This window comes from Arachis stenosperma, chromosome 3 (assembly GCF_014773155.1).
Source record: "Arachis stenosperma cultivar V10309 chromosome 3, arast.V10309.gnm1.PFL2, whole genome shotgun sequence".
NCBI classification, from domain to species: Eukaryota; Viridiplantae; Streptophyta; class Magnoliopsida; order Fabales; family Fabaceae; genus Arachis; species Arachis stenosperma.
The window spans coordinates 24,431,446-24,443,337 of NC_080379.1; the positions used below are offsets into that span (position 1 = coordinate 24,431,446).

The 11,892-nt window shown below is 32.8% G+C and overlaps 1 protein-coding gene across 1 annotated transcript; it reads left to right on the forward strand.

Moving 5' to 3' along the window:
• The first annotated feature begins 4,611 nt into the window (after window positions 1-4,611).
• LOC130965707 (uncharacterized) lies at window positions 4,612-8,241 on the forward strand. Its single transcript, XM_057890464.1, has 7 exons — window positions 4,612-5,089; window positions 5,669-5,910; window positions 6,006-6,218; window positions 6,542-6,634; window positions 6,771-6,872; window positions 6,976-7,323; window positions 8,161-8,241. Exons 1-7 carry the CDS (start codon window positions 4,612-4,614, stop codon window positions 8,239-8,241), a joined length of 1,557 nt encoding a protein of 518 aa, XP_057746447.1.
• The last annotated feature ends 3,651 nt before the right edge of the window (window positions 8,242-11,892 follow it).

Below are 11,892 nucleotides of genomic sequence, written 5' to 3' on the forward strand. Positions count from 1 at the left end.
TTACTCATTCTTTTTAATCTTCTCTCTTTCCTTCTTTTTCATCCTTTAATTTCCAAATAACAGTTTATTTCTTCATTTTCTTCCCTCGCTTATTACTTTCCGTTTTTATCATTCTTCTCAACAGTACAATATTTTAGTTTCATCCTTTCACCACCAAAAAAAGAAAGAAAGAAAGATAATATGTAATTTTGGAGAACATTTTTTAGAAAAAATAAAAATAATAATAATAATAGAAGAAGTGAGAGTTACTTAGAAGAAAAAGAAAAACAATGGGTTCGATTTGGACGATGGTGATGATAATGTTATACTTTTCATCGGTTTTCATGTAAAATTAGATTAGTTAGAATAAAATTGATTATGGATGGTCGTGGTTTATATGTAAAAGAAGATTTTTTCTTTGAGAAAAAATTCACCACTTTTTTGTTATTTTGATGTGTATATTGGACACTGGTTGAGCTGTTTCTTTGAGTTTGGACTTGCTTCTTAGGCACTTGGAACCATTTTGTTTTGCAGTTTGGGAACTAGTTTATGAGGCAATAACTGAACTATGTTTGCTTTGTTTTGCTTACTTCTATTTAGTTCTCTTTATTTCTCAAGCAAAAGGAAGCAACTCAAGTAGTGTAAAGGTGTTATTCAAATTGTGTGTGTTTTTTCTTCTGAAGTTGATATGTTTTGCTACTCAATTTTGTCATGAGTTATTGAAATATGAGTGATTATGTTGCAGTTTGTGTAGTATGTTACAGTTTGTGTTATCCAACTATATTTAACTCAATTTTGTAGAATTCTGCACTCAAGGTTCATATATTCTTCATTATTAGGTAACTTTCTTTTTTCTCTGCTGAATTATTTTGAGTATGCCTCTCTGTCTTGACTCTTGACCTTAAAGGGTAATCAAATATCTTTTCTTTTTGTGATGTGTTTTACTTGCTGGTGTTGGTGATGGTGGAAATTTAAGAAATTGGGCTCTGATATGAGTCTAGTAATGAAACTTGCAACTAGCTTCCAAACTTTGCTTATTCTATTTTGAGTATAAACCTGGTATGATATTATTCTAAGATTATTTCTTATTCTGTTTTATTTTATTTTCACAAACATAACTTCTGTGCTTGCTTGCATCCTGCCTTGAATGAATTCATCTTTTAAGTCCTTTTTGTTTCTTATCGATTTCATCTCTTTGTCTCCGTTTACCTCTAAATTATTGTATTATGTTCCATTTAATCTACTTTTCTTAGTGGAACATTCGCTAGTCTTCTTGGGACATGATCAAACCAAATAAACTGTTGACGCACTTGATGCTTGTTTGATAATTGATGTGTGCATACTGCAGGTGGTCCCTACAATATACAAAGACATTAGAGGCCATGTTACCTATTCAAATCAGGTATTGTCAAATATGAGAAACTTACCATCATTTGCATTGTTCCTTGGATAATGCCTAAGTTGCATAATAAATGTTATTGCACAGTATTCTGTGACTGAGCATTTCAAGAGTTCAGAGCAAGGTGCAGTCCCTGGAGTGTTCTTCTTTTATGACATATCACCAATTAAGGTAATACTGCTTAAAAAGTTTAGGCTAAGTCGTGCAAAATTTAATGGAAATATCGAGTTGAGGGATCCCCCAGCAATACTAACAGGGTCAGAAATATTGGAACAACTTGAAGGCATCAATGTTTCATTTGGGAAGGAACTACATGCAAGTAAAGGTAAGAGGACTCGACGAAAAGTTGTTGAAGAAGATGATGAATCGGGGATATGGAGGAAGAAAAGCATATTTTTTGATCTTCCTTATTGGAAGTCTAACTTATTGCGCCACAATCTAGATGTCATGCACATTGAAAAGAATGTTTGCAACAATGTGTTATACACTTTGCTCAATGAGACTGGAAGGTCAAAGGATAATCTCAAAGCTCGTAAGGATCTCAAAGAAATGGGTATAAGGAAAGATTTATGGCCAGATGAAAATGGGAGATATCATCCATCTTTGTTCACAATGTCAAATTCCATGAAAGATGTATTCTTGCGTACTATAAAGAATATTAGAGTACCAGATGGTCTCTCGAGTAATATTTCACGGTGTGTTGACCTGAAGCAAAGAAAGCTTTCTGGATTGAAGAGCCATGATTGCCACGTCCTTATGCAGCAACTATTACCCATTGCCATACGTAATGTGCTACCAGATAAAGTTACTGCAGTTCTAATAGAGTTGTCTTCATTCTTTCAACAGTTGTGCTCTAAAAGCTTAAGTTTTACAGAACTTGAGAAGCTCCAACCTCGAATAATCCTTACCCTTTGTCATTTAGAAATGTTGTTCCCTCCTTCTTTCTTTACAATCATGGTTCATTTAACCTGTCATCTAGTTGATGAAGCAAAACTTGGAGGACCAGTACACTATAGGTGGATGTATCCTATTGAGAGGTAAATATCTCTTTTCAATCATTGTTCATTTAACCTGTCACTTAGATATATCTTGCTTACTAAAGCCAATTATACAAACTAGGTATTTAGGACATTTGAAGTCCTATGTACGAAACAAAGCTAAATCAGAAGGTTCTATAGCTGAAGGATATGTGGCTGAAGAAGCTCTTACATTTTGCTCTCGATACTTAGAAGGGATTGAGACAAGATTTAATAGGCCACCACGTGTTGATGACCGTCCGGATGGTAATTACAATAAACATGTTGATTCGCTTTTTCCACAAATGGGTAACTCTAAGGGAGCTTTCACAGTATTTGAGTTGTCACCTATGGAAAAAAAACAAGCACATCGCTATGTGGTTCTAAATTGTCCATATGTCAAACCGTTCATTGAGTAAGTACTTAAGGATTTGCGTACATGTTTTTTATTTACTTGAAAATAGTTGTTTAGTTAGAGTTAAACTTTCATATCTGACAGTGACTTCAAAGATTTTATACGAAGAAGATCTAAGGGTAGAAGGCCATCAAATGTAGAGATAGAAAAAAGAGTCAATAAAGATTTTGTTACTTGGTTTCCTACGCAGGTAAATAGAAAAGTGATCATTTTTTGCTAATATTGAGCAGTATTTGTGGATATAATAACTAATATGTTGTTCTATCATAATAGCTTATGAACCCAGACGTTATGAATACTGTGCATGAGGATTTGAGATACTTAGCAAGGGGTCCATCACGATATGCCAAGAGGTTTTCTACATTTAGTATCAATGGGTTCTCCTTTCGAACTACCAATCGAGACAATGGGTTAAAGACCCAGAATAGTGGAGTTTTCTTAATGTCTTCAACTCCTTGTGTTGCTAGCGCTAGTGATGCTAATGTTAGGAATGCTGATTTGTCATATTATGGCAAATTAGAAGATATTATAGAACTAAACTACAATGGCCGATTTCAGGTTACTTTATTCAAATGTAAATGGGCTGACACCACTAGAGAATGGGGCTGTAGAAAGGATAGTTGGGGTTTTACTTCTATTAATTTTTCACGAGTAATACATAGTGGTGACCGAGAGGAGGATGATCCATATATTGAAGCCTCACAAGCTCGAATGGTGTATTTTGTCAATGATGAAGTGAATAAAGATTGGAGTGTTGTCGTGCATTTGAAGCCAAGAGACTCATATGATATGGGGGAAATGAAGATGATGAAGCATGCGAGAATGAGCCATGGTTAGAGCAAAACTTGGATTCTTTATTTGAAAATGGTGATAATCTATCATTGTTAAGAGATGAGGTAGATGATGAACTACTAGATGATGACATTGGAGAAGACGAACACATGTCGGAATAGTTAGTAGGTTAAATTAATTTATGGTATGAAATTTATATTTAAGTTTTCATTTAGTTAGAATTCACATTTTATCTATATTTATTAATTATTTTATTTCCAACTATTATTTATCTAAAAAAGAATATTTATGTATAGGGACTCTTAGTGTTATTTTCTCCTGCTATATTAAGATGGTCCACTATCCATTAATTTGTCATAGGAATAGAGTATAAAACTCGATAAAATAATATTTGAGAAAAACAAAAGTCATATGTGGTTAAAGAATATTTCCCCCATGCATTTCTGTGCAGAGTGGCAAGGGAAGAAGATACCCTTCACAAGTGGATTCAGAATCTTTACGTTTGAAGAAGTTGAAGGAAGATTGTTTATTAGGTAGTACTATTTCTCCATTAAAGTTAGATTTTTTAGTAATTTTGTATAAAATTTTAACAAACTATTTGTTTTAGAATTTAATTTTGATGTACGGTTAATATAAAATAATTTTATATTGATTTAAAACCTGGGGACCTAGTACTGGTATGCATGTACAGAAATGCTTGGTGTATATTAAAATTAGTGGTTAAATTAATTATTGTTTATTTAAATATATTAAATATATTATTTATATATTGATTTAAATTTTTTAACTGATTAATGATTAAAAATTGATATATGAATCGATTATTTGGGCGCTGATCATATCTCTGTATGTGTAGAAATTGATAAAGTCAATCCGTACGGTCTTTGATAATTATCCACTAATTGGGGAAGGTATATATGTCCCATAATAATTAAATAATTAATTATTAGCTGGTTGTAACTAAACCAAATTTTAATTTGGTGTGTTTAGAACAGGAATTCTTGACAAGAATGCCAAAGCAAAAGAGGTACAAGAATCTACTTAAAGCAGCAGCCGCAGCTGCAAATTCTTCACAAGACAAGTCCACAGCAGCTGCAAATACATCACAAGTCAAGTCTGCAGCAGCTGCAAATTCCTCTCGGGACAAGTCGGCAGCTTCAAATTCCTCCCGGGATAAGTCAGCAGCTGCAAGTTTCTCTCGGGACAAGTCGGCAGCAGCTGCAAGTTCCTTTCAGGACAAGTCGGCAGCTTCAAGTTCCTCTAAAGACAAGTCGGCAGCAGTTGCAAGTTCCTTTCGGGACAAGTCGGCAGCTTCAAGTTCCTCTAAAGACAAGTCGGCAGTAGCTGCAAGTTCCTCCCGGGACAAGTCGGCAGCTTCAAATTCTTCTGAGCCATCATCAGTTGCTGCAACTATATCTGAGCATCCATCCGAACCTAAACGTAAACGTGGACGTGAATCTAAACATTATTGGACTGTTGATGCCATAGGTATGTATAGATGTTTTATTAACTATAAATTAAATTACATTTTCATTGATATTGTGCTGTATGGCTATGCCATAGGAGTTGGATTTTATTCATGGTTACTTAAGTTTCTTCATGAAGTTTTCCTTTATTTTTATAATGTATTTTATTTTTTTATTTTGTTTCTTCATGAATCTATTCTTTTTGTTTCCCATAATCCTTCTCCTGTATATGTTTTCTTTGTTAAGCACCTATGTTTGAAAACTTCACATAGAATATTTAAAGAAGAAAATTTGAATACATAGAGTGTACATAACCGTGTATCTTGTGACAGGAAGACTGCATATATATGTTTAGTTGTGATTCTGTTCGTTCTATTACTACCTCATATGCTGGTCTAGAATCCCAAAAGAACTACCTCTTCCATTTTCTTATTTATTTATCATTTTATAGCACTACTATACATTGTGACAATAATGTTCATAAAGTATATATGAGTAATTGACAAGAAAATAATAATTTAAGTGATTGATACAGTTCACTGTTATAGCTTTTCTGGTCTGGTCTGATACTCATTTATTTATACTCGTTTGTCTATTTTAGATGAATACGGAGATAGTACACGTCTTCATTTATTAGTGAAGGATGTGCATAATTTGCCAGAAGGTTTGCGCATAGTTGTCAATTTTGATAAAGATTATGCAGCAATAGGAGAAGCAGCTGGACTCCTTGCAGGAGTTTGTGGGCAATTGGCCACTGATTGTGTTGCATTTCCAATTAGTTTTGACAAGTGGTCAGACATTCCAACAAGCTTTTTTGAAAATCAATGGAATATTTTTTTCCTAGTAAGAAGATTACTCAAACTCTAAAACTTATTTCTTTGCCATTATTTAGTTATATTTGCCGGTTATAATATATATTCTTTGTTATAATATTGAAGGCTCGATTTTGCTTCAAAGTGAGTGATAACTTGGCCAAACGATTTTTGCTCCAATCGCTTGGCAAAAAATGGAGGGAACATAGGATAAAGCTTTGGAATGATTTTTATGATCCGAGGTTGAGTAAAACCGAGATCATAAATAATGCACCAGAAGATATTGCTCCTGATCAATGGGCTTTATTCGTAGAATATCGTTTGAAGCCTGAAACTCAGGTAAGTACTTACTCTCCTAGTTAATGTTGTTGAATCTATATAATTGAATATGAAGTAGTCAATGTTGTTGAAGAGTGATGTTGATTTCTGGCTGCGGGACAGTCTTAAATAGTGGTACATTCTCTGTTTATTTTAGTCCTAAATTGCTGTGGTTAGTGCACATTTTTACCCTATTTAAGTCAGTTTTGAAAGATGATGGTTCTTGCGGTTAACATGCAGAAGTGAATATTGCTATAAATTTACAGAATTTAGTAAGAGGAATATTGCTGTGGTTAGTGCACATTTTTACCCTATTCTTATGTGTGTCCAAATTCAACTTGCAGAAACTTTGTAAGAGGAATCAAGAAATTCGGCAAAAACAAATAATTCCTCATACTTCAAGTGCTAAATCAATTGCAAGAAGAAGGGCTGAATTGGTAATCAATTAATGCATGCATATCTAATCTATCTCAAATATAATGCATGCATCATCTCTTAATTTTCTGCATATCTAATCTAAGTTATTAGGCTGCTATTTGTTTATCAAGTCTTTCTACTTTTCTTAAATTTTAGACGGAAGAGACAGGAAAAGAAGTTAATAGGGTTCAAATGTGGGACATCACTCACAAGAAAATAGATGGAAGTTATGTTAATGAAAAGGCTAAAGAAATAGCGGTAAGACTAAAGTCCAATAAGTAACTTGTTTGTATTTCTTTTTCTTTCTTTTTTATAAGATAATACTATTTTTTATTCTTTCTCTTTCTTTTTATATATGTAGGAGAAGATTGAAGCACATAGCAGCCAACAACCGATGGAATTAACTGTTAATTCTCCTCTTGATGCTCTTGGAGTAGTTTTTGGGAGAGAGCACCCTGGCCGTGTTCGAAGTTTAGGTATGGGAGCTGTTCCAACAATTGCTTTCAAGAACAACACCACAAGGATTAGTCAAATGAATTTAGGTTCTTCAAATCATGTTGGCACATCATCTACTTGTCCAAATGTGCAAGAGGAGTTGGATACTGTTAAAGCGCAATTGCAAGCGCTAGTATCCTATATTGCTTCTAAGGAAGGAGGTAAACTTCCAATACAATTGGCTGGAATGTTCCCTACTCAACAAGTTTCACAGGTACATTCATATTCTGCCTATGATTCCTATTATTAATATAATTAGTAGTAGTGCTAGCTTATGCTAGAGTGATAGTAATAATTAACACAAGTTTAACAAAAGGCATATAGCTTATGCTGAAATGTAATTTATGGTACAAGATAACAACTTGGCCTAGGAAGGATCAGGATTGAGCACTCAGGTTGGTGAATTTTGACAATGGTTAATAGTGTACCACTTGGAGAATGTGCCACCCTTCTTCCAATTTTGGGCACACAGATTTTATTTTATTAATGTTAAGTAAACCACCATGAATGACTATTGTTAGCATACTCCAAAAAGAAAAGATAGAGTCTGAGATTCATGAATAATTGAGTATACATTATTGTTAGAATAAAATTAAGGCAATTTCCATGCATCTACTTTTTTATTGTTAGAATACTTAAATAACATACAAGAATATCTCCTTTATTTGTTATATACAATTATACACAATTATTGGTACTATATTTCTCTTGTCTCACTTGCTCATTGATTTTTTCAATCATGCCTTCAAATTTACTGCGTGCCCCGGTCACATGTTTTGTGAGATTCTGAGAAAAGATATATATGCCCTTGCCATTGATGACCTTCTGAATTGTCTATTGGGTTTTCATTCTACAAGTTATTAGAATAATTCCCTTTGGGTTATTTCATGTTAAGAAAACATAACATAATTCAAGTGGTTAGTTGGCTCTATAATTTTAAATTGGTTTCATTATTGTATCAATGCTATGTAATTAGACATGATAAATGTATATCAATATATGCCATTTCCTTGCATTTCTTGTGCTCATAATAGTTATATTTTTGTTGTAGGGATTGGATCAGGAGAGTGAGATTCCATCACCAAAAGAGTTAGGAAGTAGGTCTTCTGGAGCAAGCAATAAGGAAGCATGACCTTACTTGATATGTTAAGACGTATATTAAGAATTATATGTTAAGGCCTATTATTGAAAAATGTTACTTTGATACTTTGTTTTTGGATTATGACATTTCAATTATGACTTGGATTATGAATTTTGGATCATGTATGAATTAAAAATCATCTAATGATGTTTGATTTATGATTATGCCTTTTGGTTATTACGAGATTTTTAAGTGAGTTTCGAAAATATCACTTTAAATTGGTAGTTTCAATCTTATTTTAAAAAGCATAAAATTGTCATCATAATTAGGTACAAATGGCGATTAGAAACCCCCATTTTAAATGAAAACGATGCCATTATACGCTGGTAGAAACGGCAGTTAAAAACTGCCATTTTAAACACAAAAGATGCCATTATAACCTGGTAAAAACGGCGGCTAGAAACTGCCATTTTAAACACATAAGATGCCATTATAATCTGGTAAAAACGGCGGTTATAATAGTAAAAACGGCGGTTAAAAACCGCCATTTTAAACACAAGTGATGCCACGACATCCTGGGAAAAACGGCGGTTATAGCCGCCATTTTAAACAATTCAGCGGAAATAATGGCGGTTACAAACCGCCATTTTAACCCTCAGAGAACCGCCGTATTATCCTAAGGTAATTGTGGCGGTTTTCTGAAAACCGCCGTAATAACCAGAATGGCGCCCAGAATAACGACGTTTCTTGGGGGCGCCATTTTCGGTAATAATGGCGGTTCTAACCGCCGTAATTCCCCAAAATAACCGCCGTTTTAACCCCCTTTTTTTGTAGTGCACTAACTTTTATTTATCATTTTCGTATGCGCATAAATACTAATCAAATGAAAAACAAACAATAATAAAAATTTCATATTGAAATATGTCATATAATACAATATAAATCATATAAGCGATGTTACAGAACATAAATTCATACTAGTAACATGATCCTTAAACAATTTCTGGTGTCATACTTTTTGTTACAGAATCAACTATCATCTGTTTAGTACTAATATGCTCTATTTGCACCTTAGACCTAACTCGATCTTTAATGACTAAGTACTTAATGTCGATATGCTTACTTCGACTATTACTTCTATTATTTTTAGTCATAAATATAGCATCTAAATTGTCACAATATATTCTCAATGGCATAGAGATATAATCCATAATCTTATGTCTAGAAATAAAATTCTTCAACCAAACACCATGTGATGTAACCTCAAAACAAGTAATAAACCCAGCTTCCATAGTAGAAGTGGCTACAAGTGATTATTTTGCACTCTTCTAAGATACTACTCCATCAACATGCATAAAAATGTATCCTGATGTTAACTACGTAAAATCAACACATCCCGCCAAATTTAAATTTGAGTATCCAACAATTTTTAAAGTGCAGTTTGTCTATATGTAAGTATGAAGTCTTTGGTCCCTTGAAGTCTATAATATTTATTTTACTTTGATATCTTCCTAACATGCCAACAACAAAAATAATGTCAAATCTTGGACAGACTTAAGCATACATTAAGCTTTCAACAGTTGAAGCATAAGAAATATTTTGCATCTGTTCATTTTCAAGTTCATTTTTCGGACATTGATCTAAGCAAAACTTGTCGCCTTTCACAATAGGTGCAACACTTGGTGAATGATTTTGTATTTTAAATTTTTCAAGAACTTTATTAATATAAGTCTCCTGAAATAAATCTAAAATTTTTTATCTTTATCTCTATGAACCTTTATGCCAATAACATAAAATACGTCACCTATATCTTTCATATCAAAATGTTTAGAGAGAAATTGTTTTATCTCATGTAATAACTTCAAGTCATTTGTTGCAAGCAAAATGTCATCCACATCTAAAATGAGAAATATGATCTTACTCCCATTAAATTTTTGGTGTATATTGATCAGAAATATTCAATGAACCCAAATAAAAAAAATCATATTGTCAAACTTCAAATACCACTGTCAAAAAGCCTGCTTAAGACCATTGATGAGGGCTGAATACCGATTTAGAATTTTATAAATTTAAAATCTCAATTTCGTTGTAGTTCTAAACTAGAATTCAACGCTCTTCAAAATTTAGTTAAAAATGTCACAAATTCAAATCAAATACTAGGGGTTTAATCTTAGACCGTTCTTCCTAGGAATTTCAATCGAGTGCACATCATTAGCTATGGAAAAATCGAGAGTTTGTTCGCAATTAACAATAATTAAAATAACAAAAAATTAAATAGCAAAGCAACTAATTGGCAACAGAAATTAGACTAAAAGCTATAAAGTAATTAACTAATAAAAGAAAGTAAGTTCAAATATTGAAAAGATCTTGGCAAGAATTGAGAGTCAATGATCACTATCTTTGTCACTGACCACAAACATGACAATTATGAAGAGTTAATCCCACTTCATCAATCTCTACACATTAAAGAAAGTCAAGTAGGTAAAATTTATCCTAATCCATAAGTCCTAACTAACTTACTAATTGAATTAGTAAAAGATTAGCGTCAATAAAAAAAGATTAATTAACAACCATAAATCATCAATCAATATTGGACATCAATGACTCAAGGTCATCTAAGTTCTCAATCCCAAGCCAAGAATGAAAATTTACTCTGTAACTAGTCTAAATATTTTATCAAACACTTGGTGTGCATGAAAGTAAAATATAATAAATTGCAAGAATTAATAAAAACTATAGCTAACCAATACAAAAAATTAATAATAAGTTAAACAAGCATATATAAAACTTAAAACATCAATTTTATTAATGAAAATAAAAAATTCACAAGTTCATCAAATAACAAAATGGAAGAAAGCAAACTAACACCAAATTCTAAGGGACTTATAATGCAAGAATAAGAAAACAAGTATCAAAACTACAATTAAACTAAACTAAAATCTAAAACTAACAAGAAAAGTAAGTAAAACTCTAGGAATTTTAGAGAGAAGTTTGAGCTTCTCTCTAGAATCCCACTCAAATTTAAGAAAAATGTAAAAAATGGTAGTCTATGAGTGTGTGTCTTTCTACCCCATTTTCTTAGCATTCAAATACATCTGAATATAATAATTGGGGGTCTTTTGGAAGCCCAAAACGAAGATGCACGTGTTTCGTTAAACTATGCACGTAGAGATTGTTTGCTAACGCGGATAATTCTCGCGCACGTGAGAGAATGTCGCCCGAAACTTCGCACACGCGAAGGAAGCTCGCCCACACAAGGAATTCGCCTTCGCGAGAAATGTACGCTTATGCGAGACTCCAGCAAACTCCACTCCGAATCTCATTCCGAATTCGCTTCGTTCTTTTCGATTCTTTAAAGCCATTTAAGTACCTTAACCCTGAAACATTCACTACAAGAAATAGTGTGATTATCAACGCCAAAAATCGACAGTCAAGTTTTTTATCGATATTTTTTTACGGCTTGCCATCAATAAAATAGAAAAGAGATGATTTGAAATAAAATATTAAAATCGATGACGATGTCGTCTATTATTTTGGCAATCTTCTAACCCCTTACTACTATCGTCACATTACCGACGAAATAGTAGTTGAAATTTTTTTCTTTTAAAATCGACAGACTGGTTGTCGATTTTAATAATTAAAATATTGACGGCTTTTATCGTTGATAAATTTAAACGATAGAGATTTCTTCTGTAGATTAAA

Bases quoted from the DNA above. Each gene is read 5' to 3' on its own strand.
- LOC130965707 (XM_057890464.1), top strand. From the start codon at position 4,612: ATGCCAAAGCAAAAGAGGTACAAGAATCTACTTAAAGCAGCAGCCGCA. The intron at 6,635-6,770 runs GTAATCAATTAA...CTTAAATTTTAG, and splicing joins CAAGAAGAAGGGCTGAATTG to ACGGAAGAGACAGGAAAAGA. The intron at 7,324-8,160 runs GTACATTCATAT...TTTTTGTTGTAG, and splicing joins CTACTCAACAAGTTTCACAG to GGATTGGATCAGGAGAGTGA.